This window comes from Brassica napus, chromosome A2 (genome assembly GCF_020379485.1).
Source record: "Brassica napus cultivar Da-Ae chromosome A2, Da-Ae, whole genome shotgun sequence".
Classification (NCBI taxonomy): Eukaryota; Viridiplantae; Streptophyta; class Magnoliopsida; order Brassicales; family Brassicaceae; genus Brassica; species Brassica napus.
In genome coordinates, this window is record NC_063435.1 from 4181569 (window position 1) to 4207431 (window position 25863).

At 35.0% G+C, this 25863-nt stretch overlaps 5 protein-coding genes across 8 annotated transcripts; 4 read left to right on the plus strand and 1 right to left on the minus strand.

Moving 5' to 3' along the window:
• Positions 1 to 9261: 9261 nt before the first annotated feature.
• Positions 9262 to 12022, plus strand: LOC106387247. 4 transcript variants are annotated; one of them, XM_048750410.1, is made up of 5 exons: positions 9263 to 9460; positions 9924 to 10400; positions 10452 to 10511; positions 10578 to 11393; positions 11479 to 12022. In XM_048750410.1, exons 2-5 carry the CDS (start codon positions 9963 to 9965, stop codon positions 11707 to 11709), a joined length of 1545 nt encoding a protein of 514 aa, XP_048606367.1. In that variant the 5' UTR covers positions 9263 to 9460; positions 9924 to 9962; the 3' UTR covers positions 11710 to 12022. The 4 variants fall into 4 exon arrangements, with proteins under 4 accessions (XP_048606365.1, XP_048606364.1, XP_048606367.1 ...); XM_048750408.1 differs by having other exon boundaries at positions 9262 to 9460; positions 9924 to 10511; XM_048750407.1 differs by having other exon boundaries at positions 9262 to 9460; positions 10452 to 11393.
• Positions 12023 to 15596: 3574 nt separating this feature from the next.
• On the plus strand, positions 15597 to 18235 carry LOC106387267 (serine/threonine-protein kinase BSK5). The gene is made up of 10 exons (XM_013827095.3): positions 15597 to 15885; positions 15979 to 16187; positions 16278 to 16413; positions 16558 to 16691; positions 16765 to 16870; positions 16943 to 17028; positions 17104 to 17292; positions 17381 to 17545; positions 17620 to 17733; positions 17808 to 18235. Exons 1-10 carry the CDS (start codon positions 15804 to 15806, stop codon positions 18054 to 18056), a joined length of 1470 nt encoding a protein of 489 aa, XP_013682549.1. The 5' UTR covers positions 15597 to 15803; the 3' UTR covers positions 18057 to 18235.
• Positions 18236 to 18542: 307 nt separating this feature from the next.
• On the minus strand, positions 18543 to 19583 carry LOC111207195. The gene is made up of 3 exons (XM_022704986.2): positions 19215 to 19583; positions 19098 to 19140; positions 18543 to 18857 (listed from the first exon to the last, which is right to left on the minus strand). The coding sequence occupies exons 1-3, from the start codon at positions 19491 to 19493 to the stop codon at positions 18724 to 18726; spliced, it is 456 nt and encodes a 151-aa protein (XP_022560707.2). The 5' UTR covers positions 19494 to 19583; the 3' UTR covers positions 18543 to 18723.
• A 647-nt stretch (positions 19584 to 20230) lies between these two features.
• LOC111207158 (mitochondrial uncoupling protein 2-like) lies at positions 20231 to 22605 on the plus strand. The gene is made up of 8 exons (XM_022704882.2): positions 20231 to 20542; positions 20858 to 21076; positions 21153 to 21365; positions 21464 to 21562; positions 21681 to 21785; positions 21978 to 22052; positions 22141 to 22227; positions 22346 to 22605. The coding sequence occupies exons 1-8, from the start codon at positions 20471 to 20473 to the stop codon at positions 22382 to 22384; spliced, it is 909 nt and encodes a 302-aa protein (XP_022560603.2). The 5' UTR covers positions 20231 to 20470; the 3' UTR covers positions 22385 to 22605.
• Positions 22606 to 23263: 658 nt separating this feature from the next.
• Positions 23264 to 25517, plus strand: LOC111207148 (serine/threonine/tyrosine-protein kinase HT1-like). The gene is made up of 4 exons (XM_022704857.2): positions 23264 to 23498; positions 23579 to 24414; positions 24481 to 24936; positions 25018 to 25517. Exons 2-4 carry the CDS (start codon positions 23659 to 23661, stop codon positions 25336 to 25338), a joined length of 1533 nt encoding a protein of 510 aa, XP_022560578.2. The 5' UTR covers positions 23264 to 23498; positions 23579 to 23658; the 3' UTR covers positions 25339 to 25517.
• Positions 25518 to 25863: the final 346 nt, after the last annotated feature.

The window sequence follows — 25863 nt, forward strand, 5'->3', positions numbered from 1 at the left end:
GGTACTGAGCAGAACATGTGGCTGTTGTTTTTGCTGAGCTGCACATGTTCGAGCCTTTGCGTGAAATGTCTGGCGGAAAGCTCAAGCTTTAATGTTCTCCGCTGACGAGCTTGAGGTTTAACTCCTACACCAAGATGTAAAGAAGGCTCCACGTCTTAAAGTCCCACCACGAGAGGCGTATGAGACATGGTTTTACCTGCATCTCTGTGTGCTTCAAGCTCTGAAAGGAATTGAAGAAAATATAGGAACGTGTGATAGACCACGACAAGCTCGGTCTCTCTTTATGCTCAACTCATGATCATCCGTTTCAAAGTTGCAAAGCAGACATGTGACCCTCATAGTCACCTGAAAGCCTCTTCACCGCTGCTTTTGAGCCGTCAGACTTGAGCAGGTCCGCCACACTAAGGTCTGTGCACCCACAGCTATGGAAGAGAACTATCTTTGACGATATGTAGATGCTATTGCTACCAGCCCTCCAACGTTCCCAGCAAGCTTTAACAATGGCAGCTTGTTACCGCCTTAAACTCTGCTCAGAAAAATCAGATTTTGTCAACTCCGAGCTCCATCAACGGCGGCTGAAAGCAGAGTTGAGCTCTGTTCTCTGTCATGACGAGACCACCACCAACGAGCTCCATCAACGAAAGCTCTTGCGGGCTTAAAGCTCCAACACTTGCTCGACGGTCACGAGGCTAAAGGTCATGCACGTACGTCAGCCATCAAAAAGCTCGAGTTCGAGATCGAAGATCAAGAGGCCCAACCTCATGCACACTCCTAAGTTATCTCCTTCACTAAGTCCGTGGTGCTCTCGCGACGCTTCATGCCTGACCTCCACCTCCGCTTTGAATGTCAACTCTCCGAACAACTTTACAAATTAATCATCTACCGACAAAACCACTTGCCGGTCAAAGCTCCACCGCAAAGATAAGTTCTTTTGTCATCACATGCTTTTCTTTTAAATCACGCATGTGTCATAATAGATATTATAGCTTTGTTAATTATTAAACAAAAGCTGCTCACTCATAAGTGTATAATTGCTTTGCTGTTGGTGGACAATTATTATATCATCATATGCACTTGCGAGCACTAAGCAAAAACAAGTTCAATAGCTTGCTTATTATTATGCAACAGTTGATTTTCTATTTTTTATTTTTTTGGTTCATATTGGTCTAATCATGATCACGCATTTTGTGAACCAGAGCCAAAGAGAAAAACAGAGCCAACAAGCTGTTGCCGCCACCATATGTCCTCATGCTTCGAACGACGGTTCTCAGCTTCGAGTTTGTTGAAATCAGTACAAGCAGCATAAGCCGGCACATTTCTCAGCATCATCATAGCCTGACGAGCATACACACCAACTACTTGTTCGGCACACACGATCTCAACACGAGATTTCGGGTCGGCAATAGTTCGGTAAACATGTATTTTAGGCACAAGTTTAAATTGAACTTGCTTTTTATTAGGCACGAGTTTGCTGGCGACTCGCTTATTGTTAGACACGAGTTTACAAAAACTCGTCTTTGGCTAGGCATGAGTTTACAGAAGCTCTCCTTCTACTAGGCTCGAGCTCTCAGTAAACTCGCCTCTGTCTTAGCATGAGTTAAGTAAACTCGTCTTTCGCTAAGCACGAGTTTAAAGCAAACTCGCTTATTACTAGGCACAAGTTCGAAATAAACTCGCCTAAACTGTCATATGCATGAATGTGTCTAGTTCATTGTCTAATAAACCCTATTTGTAAACTTCGCAGAGATCGATTTCATCTCTCTCAACGAACTTGGGGGGGCTTACTGTTGGGGGTGGATTTACATCCTCCTTCAAGGTCCATTAGACAAAGAATTAGACTCATATTGCTAGAAAGCCCTAGGTTTCATCCTTCTATAAATAAGGAGCTACCTCCTTATGAGAAAGGATCTTCTCCTCTTCTTAGAGATTCACAACATATTTTCGTAAGAGATTTTTGTATTCTAAGGTTCACTTTACTCTTGTAATCATCTTTGTAATGAACCTTATAACAATAAATCTCTTTATATTCTTTTTCTCATTTGATTTCATCTAAAGATTTCTCCTAAACCTCAAGAATCTAATTCTTATTTTTAGATTCTTTTATTGTATTGATTCAACAAAAATCACCAGCATAAACACCATTTTTGGATCAAACAGATAACTAAATTTTGACGCACGCTTTCAAAGCGCCTAATATAATTTTCATTTAATTATTAGTCTAGTTTATTTTATTTCAATTTAATGTGCGACAAAACATTTAGATTTCAAAGATTGATTTTTCCGTCTATATTAATCAAATTATATATTTTATGGTTTGGGAATTATGTTTTAAATTTATAAAAATAATGTATTTAATTATTTTCATTACAAATATCAATTTCATAATAAGTATTAATATATTTTTTAATTCTTAGTAATTTATGATCTTTTTTATCACACTTACACATGTCTTCTAGCAATATATCTTAATATGTTTTGATAAAATTTGATAAGGAACATTAAAAATTTAATTAAAAACAAAATTGTATATGAAATAATATAAATAAGAAGTCACTATATAGCTACATGTATTTATATATTGGAAACGACGATAGCTATACAATTTAAATATATATAAATACAATGGCCACTCTAAATACAAAGAAATGAATACCTATTGTTTGACAAAAAAACATACTCACATATATATTTTTTCACCTAACTATTTTTTTGCATTACACATTCGTTCCCTACACAATTATTTGAGAAAAATGTGTTTAATGGTGGAATTTATGTTCATATTTATGTTAGTAAAAAGATAGCCAAGGCCCACGTACGTTACGTTTTATTTGCAACCATAAGCAATTTTTTGACTCTTTATTAAACAATTTAAATTTAGAAAAAAAATAATGGTTTAAAAGGGGAGTAACTGATTGGTTGAATAATATGTGACAAAAATTATTTTTTTAAAAAATAAAAGAATTGCACAGAAATGCAAATAACTCTAAAAGATAAGGGCAGAATCCTAGTAGAGATTCTATTTTAATGGTATAGATGCTATGACAAATCATATTTTGTTAATAGATCGTATATAAATGCTCTTTTTATAAAGACTAGAGCCGATGTCCGCGCTTCGCGCGGATTACATGTATAATTAATGTAATGTTTTATTTAAATTTGGAGTTTTAGTTTCTGAAAGTGTGAGTTAAGTTTTGTTTTTTTTTGGATGTGAAGACGTAGGAACAAAATAGTTTGACAGTAGAAATAAATAATTATCCAAAGGAAATAGAATCTGGTAGATAACGAAAAAGAATTAAAATAAGATAAGACGTAGACGTCTGCGAGGTATATTGTGAATAGTCTTGTAGAGCGGACACTTTCTTTCGCCATGATTAGGATATAGAGCTAACGATTTGAGGTAAGAGAAATAAGGGTATGATCTGAGGTAAGAGAGATAAGGGTATAAATATGGATCTAGATATAAGGCGGAGGGGAGATATGGAAGGTCGGTAAGGATCTTGAATGGAGGCTTTAAGGGAGAACATTGAAGTTCCAGTCCTTTCATCAGAGACGTTTTGCGGGAAGATTTTAAGAGACAAAGAAAATCGCCATGCGGAAAAAGAAATGGGGGAGACGGCAATTAGGGTTACTGAGAGGATGAGAAAGCCTTAGCTTTAGTTTTACCAATAAGGCGATTAGGGTTAATGGGCTGGGCTGCGAGAAAGTTATTTACCTGGCCCACCGGCAAGTGTTGTGCACATCTATACTATTATTTGCGAAGTAAATTTTTGGAATCGAGGTCTCACGTTAAAAGTTAGAGTGGTTAATATCATTTATACCCTTAATGAATAAAATGTATAAATAAATTAAAAAATAAAAACGAAATTTTAATTGATTTGATTAGATTATTGATTAATAATATTAATAGTAAGAATTATCCAAAATCTGAAAATATAATTTAAGAAAGTGATAATTTCTGTATATATTATATTGTTACCTGAAAAAGTCTTTTAGTAAAAAAGTAAAAACATAAATTACATAACTACATATTAATCAAATAAAATTATTAATTATATAATTAAAAATAGAATATTGAATTATCCAAAATCTAAAAATATAATTAAAAAGATAATTTCTATATATATATTGTATTTTTATCTGAAAAAGTATTTTAGTAAAACGTTAAAAACATAAATTATATAATTAAATATTAATCAAATAAAGTAAATTTTTAGAATCGAGCTCTCACGTTCAAAGTTAGAGTGGTTAATATTGTTTATACCTTTAATGAATAAAATATATAAATAAATTAAAAATAATAAAAACAAAATTTAAGTTGATTTGATTAGATAATTGATTAATATTAATAATAGTAAGAATTATCCAAAATCTGAAAATATAATTTAAAAGGAAGATAATTTATATATACATATTGTATTGTTATCTGAAAAAGTCTTTTAGTAAGAAGTTAAAAACATAAATTATACAACTAAATATTAATTAAATAAAAGTTTTTAATTATATAATTAAAAATATAATATTGAGTTATTTTAAAATTTATTTTAGTAATGAATATAGTGTACAAAGAACTTTTCAAAAATTTATGAAAATATTTAAGTCCGCGTTGCGGACAAAACATCTAGTTTATTAAATTAAACATTTATCTAATTATTTTGTACTGTTTTACTGTTGTCGTCGTTTAGCTACAAATCGAATAAATATTTAGTAATTAAATTCTTCACTACAGAACACAGGCGTGTAATCCAAGACCTTGAATCTAACCATGATATATTGCTTCAATCGTATGCTTCTGGACCCCACATAAGCCGCTGTGTACAAAGCCCAAATGTTTTATTGCAAACGAAGCCCGAAAGTTTTATTGCAATTTCAATTAGAAGCCCAATCCCAGTGACATGGCAGTATGATAGGTGAGGATTAATTTGCCCATGTGGCATCCCTCTTTAGCCTTCAAATTAGTTCCTTTTATATAGTAGGATAATGTTATGATAAATCATGTGTTGTTAATTGTATGTATGTAGATTCCGTTAGGCTAGGAGTGAGCATTTGGGTCTTCTTTTAAGTTCGGTATGGGTATTTTGAGTTTTTGGATATTTGGTTTTAATCTAATAGGTCTTATTTGAATTTTATAAATATCGGGTTGGGTTGGTTAATAATATTTTGGATTCAGATATATTTTTTAACTTTATGTAAGACTCATTTTGAATTCAAATTTATTTCATGTATGTTAATTTTGATTTAGATTCGGATAGTTTAGATATTATATCAAAATAAACATAGAATGAAGTATTTAAGATATTTATTTAAAATTTAAATACTTATTTTGGATATAATTCAGATTTTTGGATTCATATATATATATATATATATATATATTTTATACCACCCTACATGATCCATTTGGTATTTTACAGCTCATATAGAATATGTATTCAGATTTGTTTGGTTCGGATTTTGGGTATTATGCCCTAGGTTAACCATTATTATATTATTACTAAGCAGTAAGCCCAAATAAAACGTTTCATAGTGTTGCCGTCTTTTACCCTCACCGTTAAATGGGTTCAAATTTCCGGGGTTAGGAAAGCAAGACTAAATCATTCGGTGCGGACGTTGTTGAAAACTTAGCATGGACTCGCAACTGTGTAACATAGCCGTCTCATCTTTGTATGGCGGTATCTTACGTCCGTGTCTTTTTCAGGGACATATCATAGTGGAAGTTCATCTTTAAGTCATTGTTCGTAATATTTGGTGGCTACTTGATTGTTTAAGTTCGATTAATACATAACTTGCGCGAGGTTCTTCGATAGACATAGTGCACTATGGAAGTCACAACATATCTCAACCACATTCGGCTTGTATCAAATTTATTCGCACAAACCGTTTAGCCAAATAACTTCTCTAATAACGCATTTACCTGCCATATTGTGGTTAATTTGTCATACAAAAACGTGTTGGATAACATATTTCCAATGATTTTTCGTTGTTGCTGGCCTTTTTTGTTTTGCAGCACCTGATTGTTTTGGTCTTATAGATTCGAAAAAGAACAAGTCCAAATATGTATATCTCTTTTATTAAAGTTTCATAATCGAGTTTACAGATTGTATTAATATTTCTGTGAGTCGTACACGCACAAAAAAAATCTAACAAAAATATATTATTTTAAGTAGAAATCGTCGTGACTGGAAGTGGCCAAGACAATAAACTACGAGCACGGTCCGCACATCTAAATACTAACTTATGATTAGTTTTAGACTTAATTATCTGGCATAACATTTTTACTTCATACAATAATTAATGTCAAATACTCTTCTTCTTTTTTGTTATAAGAAAATTATATACTGATATTTATTATATTTGTCGAACGGACTTTGCGACAAGCTTAAGTGACCCATTGAACATTTAAAAGATATGGGTATCTTCTCCTTTTTAATGCACTTTCTTACTCATCGATCTCACTTTAAATGTTGAGTGGGATAAAAAAGGTTGCATGCTTATCTTTGAAATTTCTACTGAATGCTAATATGTACTAATACTACTGAACAGTACACGATCTTAGAAATTATATCTCAGTTTTTATGTGAAGTTCTTTAAGATGAGAATAAATCTCTCGTGTAAGGAAACAATTTATTTTTAAGCAAAAAAAAAAAACAATTTATCACCTTTTTCTGTGGTTGGTGAGTTGGATTTAAATGAGATATTTATTTTTCAGTTCATGAGATGTTTTCGAACTTTCATTTTAATCAGTGGGTTGGGTTGAGTTGCTAGTAAACAGTTTACCTATATTTATTTTTCTTATAATTTCTATAGTGAAAAACTTCTTATCACAAGAGATATGATGATTTTTCTTTGAACTTTTGCTGTTGTTGTTCCCTCTTTAGATTTAGTCGTGGATTCTGCTACTATTTTTAATTATTATGAATAAATGGATCTCTTGCATCAACAATAAAAGAAGACTCCTTACACCAAATAATAAAAGAAGACTCTCAATTATCAGACGTATGCTACCACCAAATAAGCGTATTAATTTCATGCATATATAATCACTCATACCACATGCCCTCATGTGTGTAAGCTATGTGGTAACAAGACGTGTGAAAATCGCACATCCAGAAAAGCAGTCTCAAGAACCTCACTAGGCCAATCGAACTAAGAAAACTACTCCCATGCATACGTCGATAACGTACGTGTTACAGCTTACAGGGAGCTTAGCAAACAAAACTTGTGTAAGTCACGGGAAAGTCGATAATTTTACAGTTTCAAACCCGTACAATTTAGATTCTCGGTGTTCAAATGTGGTAATAACTCATAAACCCCTACAATTACCCAAAACTTTTCTTTTTCCAAAATATTAAGTTCAATCTCCTTTGCTCAATTGATCCTCTTTTGTCCTTTAATTTTGTTTTCTCCTTCTTACTTTCATTTGTTAGTTGCTTTGGTTTGCTTATGGTGAATATCCACTAATAATAAAGTACTTTCTTATTCCTTTATGTTATCCCCATGAATGGTGATTTCAAGTTATCAACTTGCTCATAATATCATCAGCAATGCTGATAGTCTCTCTCTCCATAACCAAGGTAAGTTTTTTTATTATTTTATTATTTTTATTTTTTATTCAGTTAAAAAAAAAAAAAAAGAGTCAATCGCGGATTCCTACGTGGCGATGAGACCCACGCACAATAAAGAATCTGTGGAAAATTAATCCTTAGCTAAGGATTAATTTGACATATATTTTTAAATATAAAGGATTCCACAGATTATTATAATAAATTTAATGCTAAGGATTTTGTTAAAAATCATCTTGGAGGTGGTCTAAGGAATTGAATTATTCTTGTTCCTGAATTTTACTTTTTACCAGGAATAAATGGTTAATGGCTATCAATTTACAACGGACAGATTAAAAATGAATATAATTTATTAAAATTAGTCTACTAAGATAATGTTTTAATGTTGTAACACGTAAAGTAGAAGTTTTCGTAAGAAATTTGTAAAACAAGAGAAGTAAATGCATGTATGAAAGCCCCACTTATGTATGATACGCTGTACTATATCCATACTATATATACTCATGAGTATGACCTGCTTTCCACGTAGTGTAGTTAGCAGTTGCGGAGCCAAATTTTTTTATACGGAGTTAGAATTATTTATTTCAAAAACATTATTTATAAACCACTAAAAATATAAATTATAGCTTCAATTTTTAAAGTTTTGTAATTATTTTAGTGGGATTAATGTTTTTGTGGGATCAAATTTTATATTTTAATAGCGTCAATAATTTTTTTTTAAACAAAAACAAATTTTTTTAAAAAGATAGTGGAGTCAGTTAACCCCACTTTCCCTTTACTATTTCCGTTCCTGGTAGTTAGAATACTTTAATTTCCACGTAGTGTAGTTAGAATATACAGTAGACATATTATAACTTAACTAATACTAGTACATTTAACATTACAAAAACGATCATTATAAAGTTTTCTTGGAAACTACAGCATCTGATATTGAGCAGCCTCAGTGAATCCATTTAAATCTGTGAAATCAATCCCACTATCGTCCCACCAACACATGACTTTATATTAATCTATACACACAAAATATTATATAGTTTTCTTACCAAACAACATCAGGGTAAAAGAAAATTGACCACACGGTTGCATTTATTGATTTTTGGTGCAGCTCGTGTATAAAGATATATTAAGAATGCATATTTTTTTTTTGAAAATTATAAAACTATGTTTTAGTTGTCCTAAATAGTCTTGACATTATTTTTTTGAAACCTGAACAATTTTGTTGAGTTTTTCTTCTTCAAACTGTTTGAATTATTATTATTATTATTTTTTCAAAGTGTTCGAATTATTGAGAAATAAAATGAGTAGATGAAGTTCTCAAAAAAAAAAAAGAGTAGATGACGTAAAAGCCGTAAAAAAAAGATGATGTGAATCATGTGATTTTTTATTCTTCTCCGACGCGAATCATGTGATGCAATCATTTAAAAAGTATATAAAGATTACAAAAGAGACAACTATTAGTAGTTGTAAGATTTGTTCTAATTAACGTTATATTATACGTTTTCTTCAAAAGAAACATTATAATATACGATGCATCCTATAATTGCTAATCTTTAAGAAAATTCATTACATATATTTTTTGGTCAACAGTCATTAACATTTTAAAGTTTTTTTTCAGTATTTCACTATTTTGTAATCTTTTGTTAACAAGCACACGTAAACGTGCATATATATTAATTTATATACAATCTCAAAAAAAAAAAAAAAAAACAATCTCAACCGCATGATTTACGCTTTACTTAATTATCTAACCGTTGGATCATGTTCGTTCCCAGTCACACTCACTCTCCTTTCCTCTCTCTCTAGCTTTAATATTTTCTGATCTTCGCTTTGCTGATTCACTCTCAAGTGGCATCTTCTTCTCCTTCACCGGTTCTGCATTCTTCTCTCTTACCCTGTTTGAGGTAATTTCTCTGTGTTTCCTTTTTTTTAATCTGAGGAAGTTTCTTGGCTTTTGATTCGGTAGAGACAGAAGTTAACTAATTTAGTGGCGGACAAGTTTGCACGAGGTGCTCGGAATTCTCCTTTAACTGTGTTTTATGTTGATTCTATCTTACTGATTTGGTTTTCTGAAACCGTAAGTTTCTTATTATAGTTTAGTTATTGTTATCAAAAAAAAAAAAAAAAAAACCGACGTTAACTATTTTTCTTTTGGTGAGCTAAGAAACAACTATTTGGCTTTGATTCGGTAGAGTTCCTCATAAATGCGAGGATACATTATTTAGCTGTTTCTTCGGGGTCCATCGTTGTTATCTCCCATTACCATTTTTTTCTGAGTCCGATCCGTGAGGACCACTTGAAATATTTTAATGATATTTAATGTGATTTATTTTGTTTTTTCTTTGTGTTCATTTTTTCATGATCCAGGAAGTCTATGTCGGTCCTTAAGCGGGATTGAACTATCAAATGGAATGTGCTACTTCGTCTCAACCATTGCGTACTCAACTGAAACAATGCATGGAGACTCGTCCTGGTGGTGTTGAGCCAGAGCTTGTCAAGTATATGTCTAAGCTGCCTGTTTTCTTGGAGAGAGCTGATACCACCACTCAGGAGAATCTCTTGAGCGTTGGTGTTCTTCCCTGGAGCCGCTTGGAGAATTGGCACCATAGTCATAATAACCGGATGGTGATGATGATGCCAGTCAAGAATAGGTTTCCTTCTTCATTGGTTCCGCCGCCTAGGATTGTGCATCAAAGGAGAAACCGTAGCTCACGGCAGACAAAGAAACCTAAAGACCATAGAGGAGGTCTCAGCGTACCAGATGAGCAGCAGCTGGTTCTAAACACTAATGCACAAGATGGAGTTGAGAAGAAGGTTCTGAAAGGGAAGATCTGCCCCAGAACTGGAACTTTATCAAAAGGACTAATGAGTCAAGAGGTTGGCGTGCACAAGGAGGTAATCTCTATGGCTAATATTAGTAGAAACAAGAAGAGTGAAAAGAAGCAAGAGGAAACCAAACTCTATCACTCAACTAAGAAGCTATCTCTAAAAGAGGCTAAGACCTCCAAGAAGAGTTCAACTAAGAAAGTCCAGGTTGTTGTTGAAGTCGATTACTCTACTCAACATTCTTGCCCCTTGCCATGTAAATTAGCTGATGAAAAAGAAACAAGCCATTTAAGAAGGTTTATAGAACCTCTACTGAAGCCAAGAGCAACTCACTCTTCTGGCGTTCAAAGAAAAAAACTGGCTATCACCGGTTGCAAAACAGTAAATGTGAACGATTCAGCTCACGAGAAGAAGGTTCGAGCCGTTCTGCATGCAACAGTTAAGAACAACCAGCCACTCTTTACATTTACAGTGAACAAAGAAACCAACATTCTTGCGGCCACACAAAAGAAAATGGGAAGCTCGGACGACGAGGGTGAATGCATTAGTGTTTACACTTTCTTCTCTATTAAAGACAGAAACAGCTCATGGTTAAACCAAAGAGGCAGAGGCCAAACGCATGGTGTTATCATCTCTAACGTTGTTGCTCAGATGCGGGTCTCCTCGAGCTCTTCTTTGCCATCCTCTGGTTCCATCAGAGAGTTTGTTCTCTTCTCTGTAGAGCTTGATCAAGAGAGCGTGGGAAAGTCTGATCATCTGCAGCTGAAAAACGAGCTAGCCGCTATCATTGTGAAGAGGAGGGCATCACTAAATCACAATGCAGTAAATAAAGACATTAGTGCTACGGTCATACTTCAAAGCGGTGTTCATAGTATGCCTCATAAAGGAGGAGGGCCTTCGTCTTTGATACAGAGATGGAGAACAGGTGGGTCTTGTGATTGTGGAGGTTGGGATATGGGCTGCAACCTCAGGATTCTTACAACTTCAAACTCATTCGAGCTTTTCTTTTTGGTACAGATTCTCTACTTTAGTCCCATATCCAATCTCTCTTAGGCTTCATCATCACTTTCCTACATTTGTTTTTTTTTTTTTTCAGGGAGAACAAGCAGCAGAGAATCCATTTTTGTGCTATAAACCAATCAAGGAAGGGATATATTCAGTTGTGTATGATTCATCCCTTTCACAACTACAAGCTTTCTCTATATGTATGGCACTTGCTGAGAGTAGGAAAATGTCAGACTTCACCCTTGGTCACAAAACCTCTCGTGATGAACATAAAGCTAGAGTGGAAAGTGTGTTAGTCCCGGACCAAATGTTCAAAGACTAATGGCAACTATCACCTGTTGGGCGGGTCTGAAGTTTATATTATTACTTCAAACCCAAATTTTTACTTACAGGTTAGTGTTAAGCCTAGTGTAAGTCAGTTGCGGGAAATAAGAAAGCATCAAGATCTTTTAAAGTAGCTAGCTAGGTTAATGTGTATCCAACCAAAAGATAAATGATCGTCCCAACTCTTTTTAAGTGTGAATATTTTATATCTTATTGTATGTATAATGTTGGTCTACTTTTAAGCTGTGAAAATCTTTGGTCTCTGGAAGTTTAAAGGGGCTTTTTTGGTGTTGCCATGTGATTCATTGTCATTTGAATCTCTCTTTTGAGGCAGCAAAATCGGATTTGGATTCACAAGAACCATGCATGTTTTTGAGCCTGCCTCAGCTGATCAGACAAGTTCGATGATCTTAAAAACACTCCTTTCACGTAAAAAAATATAGACAAATAGCTAACTCTCAGTTTTTCATAAATATGATTTTTTTTATATCAGTTCATATTTTTAACTTTAGTCTTTTAAAGTCAAAAAGATTCTTCTTATTTGTAAGAAAACAATAAAAATGTTCCCATCGTTCACGTGGTGTTGTTGTTTATGTTGTCACAAAGACAGTGAGAAACAGAGTGGATTTTATAGCTTTATCAACTTAGAACACACAACAAGCAACATGGTAGACCCATCAATATCCAATTTGACATATGCCCAGAAAAAGACTATAATTCTTCACATCATTTAGAAGATTATCCGAGATTTCACAAGAAGACATTTTCTTTGTCTAAATGATTATCTGGATGTTCTGTTCTTTGTCTAACTTTTAATAAATATAGCCAAAACTAGACATCTCCATAAATTTAACAATTGCAGATTGGACAAGGCATTTTAAAAATGAATCTATCCTTGGAAGAATATATACAAGTTAGACAAGGTATTCAGTATTCAGAATACAAAAAATAACATTTGACTGAAAGGCCCTTTCTCAATTTTAGGTTTTCTTGCGCATATAATATATACTAGATTTTGACCCGCGCAGGCGCGCGGGTGTATATTTTGAAAAATATATTGATATTTGTTTTTCATGTAATTATTAGGATTTAGAAAAATGAATCCGAGGAACATAACCAATACCGATCCAAAGATATAGTACCAAACCCAAACATAAATTGATTAAATATTCTAATTATTCAAAATTTTGTTATTTAGAGAACCGAATCTGATCCGAACCGAAGTATTTGGATATCCGAATTTATCTAAAAATAGATTTATATACTTATATATATTAATTATTTGTAGATTTAACGTATATAAAACATCAAAAATGATACTTTTAAATTGGTTTAAGTACTTGAAAATATATATAGATAGTCAAAAGTAAATATCTGAAATAGTTAAAGTATACTCAAATCACCAAAAATACTTAAAATAATTATTGATTTCGTATCCAAAATTTTAAATCAAGCCAATTAATATGTTAAGCTTAAGTATTATGACATATGTTATTCAAATTTATACGTAATATATTATTTTATTTATACATTTTGAGAAATTTAAAATATATAATAATTTAAGACTTTAAAAATAATTTAAATTAGTTATCCAAACCCAAACCAAACCCGCAAAGATCCAAATCGAACTCAAACCAAAATTTAGAAACATTCTAATAAGGCTGAAATCTTTGATTCCGAAAACCCAAAATACAAACCGATCAGAACTAAACCTGTATGGGTATCCAAAAGCCCATCCCTAGTCATTATTATATATTGTATTTTATCATCATATAATTAATCGTATTTTATATGTACCATCATATAAGTAATCATATAATTAATAGTATTTTATACATACCATCATATAAATAATTACATATATTATATTTTTAAAACTTAATATGAAATATGAAAACCATAATTTGAGTTGGTATTTCAAATTGGGCTTTGTATTATATTTTTCTTATATATATTGACAATATTTTTTTATAATGGTTATTGAAAAATAGTTTAGTAAAAATTCATTTTTGAATATATGTATATTTTTGAATCAATTTTTGATATAAATCAAATTTGAATTATTATTTTGATTTGAAATATGTATATAAAGTTTAAATTTTGTTTTATGGTTAGTTTAGAAAAAAAAAATTTTAGATTGACCCATTTTGGTATATTTTAAAAGTGGCCTAGATAATTTTCAATTTTTTTAAAAAACATAAGCCCATTACTTTTTTTCTTAATACTACTATCTTTGTTTTCAAACAAAAATATTTTTTTTAAAAGACTGCAATCCATGTTTCCAAACACTCCAAATTTTTAAAAGTCCTATTCAAGTCTTCAAACACTCCAATTTTGTACTTGAGTTTTAATAAGATAGATTAGGTGCCAAAATATGATTTTGTTACTGGTTTCTATATTTCTTGAGCCATGAGTCCAAGCACGTCTTTGACACATATATGCAATTTAAGTCTCCGAAATGAATCACACTCCATTGTTAAGAAGAAATATTATTATTATCTTCACTTATTTTGCTTATTGTGGTCCTGACTTGTGGTCACTTAAGAGCATCTTAATTTAGGCTAAAATGTGTCCCCCAAAGGACAACAAACATCTCCTTGGCACAGGCGTGAAGTCATCTTCTATCACTACTTTCCTTTACCATATTTATCATCAAAATCCTATTTGTCACCACCAACCAACATTAGTTTTTCTTATGAAAAAATACATGCATATTGATAGTATATGTCGTTACAGAAGCTTTTGACTTGCATATAAAATGCTTCATGGACCTCTTTCGTTTTGTTGAGTCACCGTCTGCGTCATTTTAGCTGGAAAGTTTTTAGCTTATGGGTTCAACTGCACATATAGTATAATTTAATTAAAAGGTGAAAACCAGCCTTTAAAAAAACTGTTTAGTGTGGCGAACACATTATTAGTTAAACACAATTTTTTTTTGTGTGTAAATTGGATACAATTAACATTCTGGATATAGTACAAAATAGTTACTACGTTAAGATTCTATATTCTTGTTTATCTATCCTTTCTGGTTATTACATAGATGAACCCTAATAATATTCACACCCACACGCATGCACACATGGTTTTGACTTTGACCATTCAGTTTACAGTTTTGTCCCTGATTTATTTTTTCTTACAGATTCCATACTACTTTTATAAATTATAAACCCGACGTTTCAGAGTTGCTAAAACGCATTTAAAAAAATCATTTTCAGAAGTGCAAAACAATTTAAACATCCATTTTATAAAGCATTCTTAAACATTCTAAAACTTTCATATCATTCATTTTCCAAGATTTCTAAAATGTTATCTGCACGAGTTTGTGATATTTTTATTGTTTTTAGTTTGATGGTGTCTTGATGAGAAAAAAAATTACAAAATGGTGTTTGGGATCCATTTTTAGAAACAAGATCACATTGACAGTACTCATGTTGCACCTCCTTTAAAAGTGTTACTAAAAAAATCACGTTAACAGATTAATTGGTTCATATTATTTAGAGGGAGTGATACATTATTTTGAGTATCTAGAGATTAGATGGCAAAAATAAATTTGTTGAAGAAAGTAGTTAGTTTTTAGAGCGAAATTTTTATATGATTGATAATTATGGCAAAAATAAATTTATTTTATATGATTATAGCTTTAGTTAAATTTGTAAAATATATTTAAATTTCTACTATCATATATTTTTGAAAAGTGAGATGATGTGTACTTAAATATTAGTAATATATAAACCAGTGAACTAATATACTGTTTTATTCAGTTCAAAATCTAGTTTGAAATAAATATTCTACATTTAGAAAAATAAAAGAAAATGTTAGATATTTTCTGAAAAACCAAAGTAAAAAGAGGAGAAGAGAGAGAGCGAGAGAGAGAGAGAAACATTGGATCCACAAGTATTATACTGTTTTCTTTCACCAGTGTCTTCTCCAGTACGTGCGCTATATAAATTTTCTCGCAGATTCCTTTCCTTTCTCCTCGAGAAAAAAAAAAGAAACCTTTTTTTCTCTTTCTCTTCACATCTCAGTAAGTGACTCAAGACACAGAAAAAGAATCTCTAAAGCTTCTTCTTAGACCTTTGATCAAAGCTTTCAATGGGACTTCGCTGCTCTAAGCTGTCTCTCTGCTGGTGGCCAACACATCAGAAATCAACTCTCAACGACGCTTCTGATCTAGGTAGAACCTTGTAAAGTAGAAAGTCTCTACCTTTACCGCATTTACATTTCTCTAAAAAGTTGAGTTCTCTTTTTTTTTTAATTTTTCCGACAGAAAACGGAACAGAGGATTTGCCGTCGTTTAGTGAGTTCAGCTTCGACCAACTACGAGCTGCCACTTCAGGTTTCTCCACGGACAGCATCGTGTCCGAACACGGCGTTAAAGCTCCCAACGTCGTGTACAAAGGCAGACTCGAAGATGGCCGGTGGATCGCTGTTAAGCGCTTCAACAGATCCGCTTGGCCCGACACTCGTCAGTTTCTTGTACGAACTCTCTTAAAGTCTCTTCCTTTTGCTCATTTTCAGTTGATGGGTCTTGTCATTTTCGTTGTTGCTTACTGTTCCATTTGATAGGAGGAAGCAAAAGCTGTGGGGCAGTTGAGGAGTGAGAGGCTGGCGAACTTGATTGGGTTCTGTTGTGAAGGAGATGAGAGACTGCTCGTTGCTGAGTTTATGCCTTTTGAAACTCTCTCTAAGCATCTCTTCCACTGTAAGGGAACAACAGTCTACTTGTTTGGTCTGATCAATTCTTTAGGAGATTTAGTTTGGAAGTTTCTATTTGTGGTTCCATCTTTATTAGTAGAAGATGTGTTAAATGCTATTGGTTGATAATGGGTGATGATGATGTATGCAGGGGATAGCGAGCCAATGAAGTGGGCAATGAGGGTGAGAGTGGCTTTGTATCTTGCACAAGCACTCGAGTATTGCAGCACCAAAGGTCGCGCCTTGTACCATGATCTCAACGCTTACAGGATCTTGTTTGACCAGGTCACTATCATCTTTGACCCTCTCTTTCTTATTGTGCTTAATCTTTAATCATGTTCTATAATCTGAATTACAGGATGGTGATCCGAGACTATCTTGCTTCGGTCTTATGAAGAATAGTAGGGATGGGAAGAGTTACAGCACTAATCTGGCTTTCACACCTCCTGAGTATCTAAAAACAGGTCGGTTAACTGATATGTGATGCAATGGCGTCAGCTTATGTATCTGATGTGTGTTTTATCAATATCATACAGGGAGAGTGATTCCTGAGAGCGTGGTCTACAGCTTTGGAACGCTGTTGCTAGATCTTCTCAGTGGCAAACACATACCACCAAGCCATGTAAGCGCACATTTATAAGCACACTAAACACCTCTCAGCTTTTCTTGATCTATGCTTATCATTGTTGTTGTACAGGCGCTTGATCTGATTCGTGGGAAGAACTTCATGATGCTAATGGACTCGGCTCTTGAAGGTCATTTCTCTAATGATGATGGAGCCGATTTGGTTCGCTTAGCTTCCCGTTGTTTGCAGTATGAAGCTCGTGAAAGGCCAAATGTGAAATCTCTAGTGACTTCACTCGCTCCTCTTCAGAAGGAAACTGATGTATGCGCTCACACTAAGTCAATGTCCTTTCTTCATATATTGCGACTCTCATCTTCTTATTATGTTATCTTTAATGTTTTTTCTTCAGGTTCCGTCCTATGTCTTACTAGGGATTCCACATGGAGCTGCTTCTCCAAAGGAAGCAACTTCGCTGACACCTTTGGGAGATGCTTGTTCAAGACTTGATCTCACCGCGATTCATGAGATTCTTGAGAAAGTGGGTTACAAAGACGATGAGGGCATAGCAAATGAGGTAAGTACAAAATCTTGTGTAGTCTTCCATTGAGATCATCTTCCTTATGTTCATTTTCATTTGCAATTACACAGCTCTCGTTCCAAGTGTGGACCGACCAGCTTCAGGAGACTCTAAATGCCAAGAAACAAGGAGATGCTGCGTTCAAAGGCAAAGACTTTGTCACTACCATTGAATGTTACACGCAGGTAAGGAACAAAAAGCTGGTTACTAAGAGAAACATATTTTCCACTTAATCCCTGTTTGTTAATTGTATCTGCAGTTCATAGAAGATGGGACAATGGTATCGCCAACTGTTTTTGCAAGGAGGTGTTTGTGTTATCTGATGAGCAACAAGCCTCAAGAGGCTCTTGGTGATGCAATGCAGGCGCAAGTAGTGTCTCCTGAGTGGCCAACGGCTTTCTATCTCCAGGCTGCTGCTCTCTTCAGCCTTGGAATGGATAAAGACGCTTGTGAAACCTTAAAAGATGGAACTTCCTTGGAAGCAAAGAAACAGAATAACAGAAACTGAAAGCTTTAAGTGTATAGGTTTCTTCTCTCTCTTTCGTTTTCTGAAGAAAAGCCTCATTGTCTTTTGTTTTTATCAAGCATTTGAGCTAGCTCGTGCTTAAATTGTGAGTTCCAATTTGAAGAGATGATTCAAAATTCAAATGTGATTTGAATCAAGAAAAGAAGGATCTTTCTCATTGATTTCCAAGATCCTTATCTGCTAGTGACTTCTTCTTTGAAGATAATTTAACGAGCAGTAAAAGATGAACAGATTTAAACACAGCTACCTATTCTATTACTAGTCTTTCAAAGCCAAAGATGTTTGTGCCTGGAGCCAAAAGAGCCAAGACCACCTCTGGTCGGTTCTCAATTAAAAAAAACAAAACTTTGTCGATAACTGAGGTCTTTATTAGATGTTTAAACCAGAAGATCTCCTACAAAACAAGTTCATAAAATAGTAGCTAAGCTCTAGGCTCAGCGATGCAGGCACATCAAAATCCATCTCAAGAAGCGTACAAGTAGTCTTTATAAGATGAACCTAAAACCAAACATCATCCGAGGATCATAGATCTTTTTTCCTACAAAGCTACCGACAGATTCAACAGTGACTTATCAAGTAACAAGAGTTCTATCTTCCAAAGGTAATAATAAACTGCAAACAGATACCACAAACAGTGGAAGCAAACAGATCAAGCAGCTTGTACTTCAGCGGCGGATGTAGAGCTTGTTGTTGCAGGTGTGGTCTTGGACAGGTTAGGGATATACTTCCAGCATCGTTTGTGAACTCCGCTTATCTTCTTAGGAGCTTCCGCAGCTCGCAAGCCTGCATTTACGAATATGTTAAGTCTCACTGAAGCTGCATAATCTTAACATCAGTGCAATTAAGAAGACCACGAAAAGGTTTAGACTTTCTGATCAATAGCGACTAGGAACTTAGCAGTAATTCATATATTTAAAGAAAATGTTTAGACTTTATGATCAATAGCGAGTGGGAACTTAGCATTACTTCATACATATGACAAAAAGGTTTAGACTTTGAGCAAATGATAGAACAAAAACTCACCATCTTTGTGAACAATTCCCCAAGCTTTACCATGCCTACCATCCTGCATTTGAATCGAACCATCAAACACAACAAACCCACAAAGCTTTTGTTGACAACAGAAGAAAAAGATCAAACCTTGTAGAGATTGATCTTAGTGATCTCATAAGAGACTCCGTTCCAGTGAGCTTTGGCCATATGGTATCCGACTCCCCAGTTCGGTAAGAACTGAGCCACCTCGATTAGGTTCTTCTTCTTCCTTCGTTTCGGTTTAATCGGATCGGAGCTAGGGTTTTCAGTCGACGGAGATGCCGCCGCCGCCGGGGCTGAGAAGTTTCTCAGGAGGTTGAGCGAGAGCCTGAAAGCACCGACGGGTTCGGTTCTGGAGATCGCTCTGTTCATAAGAGTCGCCGCCATTGTCTTTCTCTCGTGACGTCACTGTTGAGTTCTGATCGATCGGCGACTGAGGTTTAGGAGAAGAGAGAGAAAGAACCACAAGTTTTGGTTTATTTACAAACAAAACCAAAAATATCCCATAAATTACAGTCTAACCCAGTTACTTCTGTATTTTGACTATCTTCGCCTATATTTTTTAACATTCGGTCAAACTTGTTAAATTAGTCTAACCAATTAGATCTGAGTTGCATTTGTTCTGTTGTATCTACTTGCATTTTTTTTTATATGCAATTATACATACCATTCGAAGCTTTAATCCCTTCGATTTGAAGAAATGTAGTTTTGTAAGCTCCAACCTCTTCTTAAATGATGTCGACCACTACTTTCATTCTTGTATATATCTAGATGTAACACTTTGTGAGCTCATAATCTTCAACTTTCTAGACAATCAAAGCTTAAATCAGGAACACATGAATCCAGAAATATTCTTAGAATCCATAAAATCTAACTTTGTGCAATAAATTTTATTTTTGACCATAATGGATGTTGGATATGTGTTCTACTTCTATCTACTTCCTGAATCAAATGAGTATAGTGATGAGTTACTTCTCGCTGTACGTTGACTATTGAGTAGTAGTAACCTTCTAGCGGACAAGGAGGGTCTCTCTACTCTCTAGCCTAGTGACGTGTTGAACTTTAATTAGAAGACACAAAATAAAAAAAACTTTCTAAAAATAATAAAAAAAGAAACCTTCGATCGTACTCAGTAGGGGAAATAGTAATCACACACGATAGGATTGAGACTCTCTACTTGTTTCCTCAAATCCGTTTATGCCATTGAAGATCTCACTTTCCTTCATCACTACTCTTGATTCAACCCCATTTTTAAGAATCAGCATCAATCATCAATCATCAGAGGAGAAAGTTGAGATTTTTAATCCTCATTTGCCCCAGTCGGTGCTTCTGAGATCTCGCTTTATCTATAAGAGCTAACAACAATGGCTGATCGGATCGAGATCTCGTTCCTTGAAACTTTCATTTGCAGCGCTTTCGCTGCTTGTTTCGCAGAGGTATCTATTTTGAGTTGGTCAAATCTTTTGGATTCGATTATCGTTGGTTAGTTAGTTCTTCAGTTATGTCACTGATGATGATGATGATGAAGAAGTTTCCTTTAGATTTAGCATTGATGATGATGGTCTTTAGAGTCGTAGACTAGACCAAGAAAAAAGGAATCGACTTTGATTAGTCTAGCCTACGACTCTTAAAGTCCATTTCTTGAGGCTTATACAATAATAATAAATGAGCTAATGGTTTAGTGTTTTGTTTCAAAGATGTGACTTTTTGTATGCCTTTTGAGTCAAAAACCCTGATGAGTGATGTTGCAGCTATTTACTGTACCTTTGGACACAGCCAAAGTAAGGCTTCAGCTCCAAAGAAAGATCCCCACTGGTGACGGTGATAGTTTGCCCAAGTACAGAGGCTCTTTCGGTACTCTATCCACCATTGCTAGAGAAGAAGGTATCTCAGGGCTTTGGAAAGGTGTTATTGCAGGTCTTCATCGTCAGTGTATCTACGGTGGTTTAAGGATTGGTTTATATGAGCCTGTGAGTGAGTCTCACTTCTACTTCTATGTTCTTCTCTCTTTTGTATACTCACTTATGTTGCGATATCTCTGGCCAGGTCAAGACGTTTTTGGTTGGAAGTGACTTTATTGGGGATATTCCACTTTACCAAAAGATTCTTGCAGCTTTGTTAACAGGAGCTATAGCTATTATAGTGGCTAATCCAACTGATCTTGTGAAAGTTCGGCTACAGTCGGAAGGAAAGTTACCGGCTGGGGTTCCTAGGCGTTATGCAGGAGCTGTAGACGCTTATTATACCATTGTGAAGCTTGTTAGTAAGCTAATCTTTCGAATAAACATGTCAATAATATACTTTGTTATATATCAGAGAGTTAATAATATAGACTTTTTGAATTTATAAAAAAACAGGAAGGAGTTGGTGCGCTGTGGACAGGGCTTGGTCCTAATATAGCAAGGAACGCTATTGTAAACGCTGCAGAGCTAGCTAGTTATGATCAAATCAAGGAGGTGGGTTGATGTTTTCTTTCTTTAACTCATTAGTTGTTTCTGATAATGTTTGTTGGCTTCTACTTTTGTGTTTGGTTAGTAGTACCAGTTTGTTTTTAATACTTTTATACACATGCAGATAATTATGAAAATTCCGGGATTTGGAGACAGTTTTCTAACTCATATGTTAGCTGGTTTAGCTGCAGGATTCTTTGCTGTCTGTATCGGTTCTCCAATTGATGTGGTAAAGTTCATTTTTCTTCCTTTACATAGAACAACAACAAGGTTACAGTACCATTTTGAGTTATTTTCTTTGAAAGACAAAACACAAGAGACAAGTAATGATTTGAATTAGATCTATAGAACCTTATCATTCACAGAGCTCTTATAGCTACTTTATTGGTGTATTTGGTATGGTGTTGTTCACACTTCACAGGTGAAATCTAGAATGATGGGAGACTCTACTTACCGAAGCACAATCGATTGCTTCATCAAAACCATGAAGACTGAGGTTGATTCCCAATCATATTTTTTTGGAGTTCACGCTTATACACTTTTTTTCCTCTTTTGATACCAATCAATATGTGCTCTGTTTACAGGGAATCATGGCATTCTACAAAGGATTCCTACCAAATTTTACACGACTAGGAACTTGGAATGTTGTTATGTTCCTCACACTAGAACAAGTAATTAACAATTCTTACTCCTAATTCTCTTTTTATTTTATTTTTGAGTGATCATGATCAATTCAAGGCTCATCTTCTTCTTTTTTAATCTTGTTCTCTCATCTTTACTGTATGACAGGTGAAGAAAGTGTTTCTAAGAGAAGTCTTGTACGATTGATTCCGTAATTCCTCGTTTAAAAAAAACCATACATTGTTACATATAAATTGATTCTAAAAAACCTCGAATTGTTAGGACATATATTATACATACTGAATGAAACAGCAGGCGGGTTACATGTTCCACAACGCCTAGATGTGAGTGAGGTGTATGATGTGAAATATTGAATCATTTCTATTCAGCTTTTATTTTCCTTTTGCAAGAAAACTCTTTTCGTTGAACTTGTTTTATTACAAAACTAGATTTGTCTTAAACAACACACAACATCACATTACTACTTACAAAGAGTGAACTCAATGAAACCGTTTTAAGCCCTTGGAACCAAGTAAACGCTGGATTTGATGATTGATCCTTTCCCTTGATGGCTAAGCTTAAATCCTTGTTGTGCTATATTTTTTTTCTGAGACTAGATAGTACTCCTCCAGCTCGCCTTGCGAAAAAAAAATCTCTAACAATAGATATGTGTAGAAGAAGATGAACCAAGCGCTTGATGAATTTCCTCTCTGCTCCACCAGAGTTTTTAAATTTTCATAAACACAACGAAGCGTGAGCATTAATTGAAGATCTTATTCGCTCAATATTATTCTATCTCAAGTTCTTTTTTATTAACAAAAAGGACAGAAATTTAAGAAATACAAATCCTTCAATGTGAATTTCCTAACTAATAAATAGGTTCAGTACACTTTTTTGTTGGTTAATCAAAGTGTCAACCAGAAATAGAAGCAGGATTGGTAAACTCATTTTCAGTTTTGTTATGGACTGTAAGTAGGCCGACCATAATAGTACTGGGCCAAAAACCAAACCTCTAGATTCTATTTGAAATATCTGAAAGAGAAAAAAAAAACTTAATAATTTAAGCTTCTCAATCAGATAGAATAATAAGAGCATCTCAGAGACAGTGACAGACACACTAATCGACTGTCGTTTTGACGTATTTTCCTCAAAAAATCCAAAATAAAAAAAAGAGAGGCGTAATAAGAGGTCTGGATTCGTCAAAGAAAAGTCTTCCCAGAATCCACACGACTCCCTCCTTCCTCCGTCTTCAACTCGCCGGATCTTCCTCACTCCGATCCACTTCCTTCTCCTCATGGCTTCGTGATTCCGTGTTCCAAAGGTAACATTTTCAGCTTCCCGAGTTTCCAGATCCCATCATTATTCTCCCGCAAAAGCTTATCGCTGCTTCTTCTGATTTAGGGTTAATGGTTGAAGACGAAAGATGGAGACTTTGTTTAGCTTCAATCTGAGGGTAGTAGTTATTATTATAGTTTAAGAAGATGGATGAAGAGGCTTCTTCTTGGATTAGGAGGGCTAAGTTCTCTCAAACTGTTTCTTACCGTCTCAACTCCTCAAAGTTAGCGTCTTTCCCTGTTAAACTCAACCAAGAGAAGAAGCTCCCCGCACTCAAACCAAGACCTGACACGTCATCATCATCATCCACTACGCAAGCTGATGTGTATGTTGTTGATTCAGAAGTACAGAGAAACCCTGTAACCAACAAGCAGAGATCTGTTTCCCCTTCCCCTCAGATGGCACTTCCTGATGTGTTTAAGGAAGCTAGGTCCGAGCGTCAGAGGTTCTCCACTCCTCATCCGAGAAGAATGGACTCTGAAAAGGGTATGAAGCCCAAGCTGTCTCATAAAAACTCCTTTGACAAGAGGAGATCGTTCAACTTGCGGTCTCCGTCGGTTCCCATTAGAGATTTAAGCACTCTGAGGATTCAGGAGAGGGTGAAGAGCATGAAGGACACGGGATGGTCCAAGATTTTTGATAACACTGGTCGTAAAGTGAGTGCTGACGATGCTGCTGAAGAGTTCCGTATTGACACGTCCAAGCTTTTCTTGGGGCTTAGGTTTGCTCATGGGCTGTATAGCAAACTGTACCATGGGAAGTATGAAGATAAAGCTGTTGCTGTGAAGCTTATCACTGTCCCTGAGGATGACGAGAATGGATGCTTGGGTGCTCGTTTGGAGAAACAGTTTACTAAGGAAGTCACACTTTTGTCACGCTTGTCGCATCCAAATGTTATTAAGGTGATTAGACTCTCTCTTTTTTTTTTGTTGAATGATTGTTTGTGCTAAATTGTCTTCTCTTAACAGTTTGTGGGAGCGTATAAAGATCCGCCTTCGTACTGTGTCCTCACGGAGTATTTACCTGAAGGGTCTCTAAGATCGTATTTGCACAAGCCTGAGAATAGGACTCTTTCTTTGAAAAAGCTGATCGAGTTTGCTTTGGATATTGCGAAAGGAATGGAGTATATTCACTCACGGCGCATTATTCATCGAGATCTTAAGCCGGAAAATGTGTTGATAGATGAAGACTTCCAGCTGAAGATTGCTGACTTTGGGATAGCGTGTGAGGAGGAGTACTGTGACATGTTGGCTGATGATCCAGGGACTTATAGGTGGATGGCTCCTGAAATGATTAAAAGGAAACCTCATGGGAGAAAGGCTGATGTTTACAGCTTTGGATTAGTTCTTTGGGAAATGGTAGCTGGAGCTATACCTTATGAGGATATGAATCCTATTCAAGCTGCTTTCGCAGTGGTACACAAGGTAAAATGTTAAGCTGTCTACTGACTATTTCGTGATTTTTTTAACCATTTGAGACCTGAAAAATGTTGATCTTTGGTGCAGAACATTAGGCCGGCTATCCCTGAAGATTGTCCAGCAGTTATGAAAGCTCTGATTGAGCAGTGTTGGTCGGTTGCACCGGACAAGAGACCGGAGTTCTGGCAGATAGTGAAAGTACTTGAACAGTTTAGGGTTTCACTGGAACGTGAAGGGAGCTTGAATCTGACGTCAAACAAGATCTGCAAGGATCCAAGAAAGAGTCTGAAACATTGGATTAAGAAGCTTGGACCGCAAGGAGGAGGAACAGCAGGAGGAGGTGCAGGAGGCAGCAGCAGCAGCGGCGGCCTTGGTCGCTCTGCCATGCCTAACCCTAAATTCGCTTGAGAGATTTGAAGTCTCTCTTCTGTATATTATATATAAAGATACCAAAAAGGGTTCTGTGTTGTGTCCTGTTTGTGGGTTGTGATGTGATCTTTTCATCTTCTTCTCTAGATTTGTTGTGTAATGACAATCAAACTGGGGAATGGTTTGTGATTCGATGTTTATGGGATTCATTATCGTTTCTCTACTAGTGCACAAATACTGTTAAGACTCTATCCATCTCTCCTCACCGTGGATAAGCCTTTTATATTTTTTAGTGTTCATGTGTGTAACATCCAAATTTGATATGTTTTCACAAGTTGGTTCTCATCAAGAAGAGAGTCTCATAGAAGAAGAAACGGTATGGTTAAATTCTACTTGACACCATTTAAGAGCCATACGACAAGCAAGTCTGGGAAAAGTAGGCTGACGAGTTACTTATAATCCCAATACACATTGATCTATAGATATATGAAGTAAGATCATATGCTCATCAACTTGTTCTCTCCATTTTCTTTCTGCTTTGTAAGTGTATCAACGCTCTCAAGA

Excerpts from the sequence above, each read along its gene's own strand:
- LOC106387247 (XM_013827069.3), top strand. The coding sequence starts at position 9,963 with ATGGAATGTGCTACTTCGTCTCAACCATTGCGTACTCAACTGAAACAA. Across the intron at positions 11,394-11,478 it reads CATTCGAGCTTTTCTTTTTG|GGAGAACAAGCAGCAGAGAA; the intron begins GTACAGATTCTC and ends TTTTTTTTTCAG.
- LOC111207195 (XM_022704986.2), bottom strand. The coding sequence starts at position 19,493 with ATGGCGGCGACTCTTATGAACAGAGCGATCTCCAGAACCGAACCCGTC. Across the intron at positions 19,141-19,214 it reads CTAAGATCAATCTCTACAAG|GATGGTAGGCATGGTAAAGC; the intron begins GTTTGATCTTTT and ends ATTCAAATGCAG. Across the intron at positions 18,858-19,097 it reads GGGAATTGTTCACAAAGATG|GCTTGCGAGCTGCGGAAGCT; the intron begins GTGAGTTTTTGT and ends TCGTAAATGCAG.
- LOC106387267 (XM_013827095.3), top strand. The coding sequence starts at position 15,804 with ATGGGACTTCGCTGCTCTAAGCTGTCTCTCTGCTGGTGGCCAACACAT. Across the intron at positions 17,293-17,380 it reads CTCTTCAGAAGGAAACTGAT|GTTCCGTCCTATGTCTTACT; the intron begins GTATGCGCTCAC and ends TTTTTTCTTCAG. Across the intron at positions 17,734-17,807 it reads CCATTGAATGTTACACGCAG|TTCATAGAAGATGGGACAAT; the intron begins GTAAGGAACAAA and ends TTGTATCTGCAG.
- LOC111207158 (XM_022704882.2), top strand. The coding sequence starts at position 20,471 with ATGGCTGATCGGATCGAGATCTCGTTCCTTGAAACTTTCATTTGCAGC. Across the intron at positions 21,366-21,463 it reads ATTATACCATTGTGAAGCTT|GAAGGAGTTGGTGCGCTGTG; the intron begins GTTAGTAAGCTA and ends ATAAAAAAACAG. Across the intron at positions 22,053-22,140 it reads TCAAAACCATGAAGACTGAG|GGAATCATGGCATTCTACAA; the intron begins GTTGATTCCCAA and ends CTCTGTTTACAG.
- LOC111207148 (XM_022704857.2), top strand. The coding sequence starts at position 23,659 with ATGGATGAAGAGGCTTCTTCTTGGATTAGGAGGGCTAAGTTCTCTCAA. Across the intron at positions 24,415-24,480 it reads CGCATCCAAATGTTATTAAG|TTTGTGGGAGCGTATAAAGA; the intron begins GTGATTAGACTC and ends TTCTCTTAACAG. Across the intron at positions 24,937-25,017 it reads CTTTCGCAGTGGTACACAAG|AACATTAGGCCGGCTATCCC; the intron begins GTAAAATGTTAA and ends TCTTTGGTGCAG.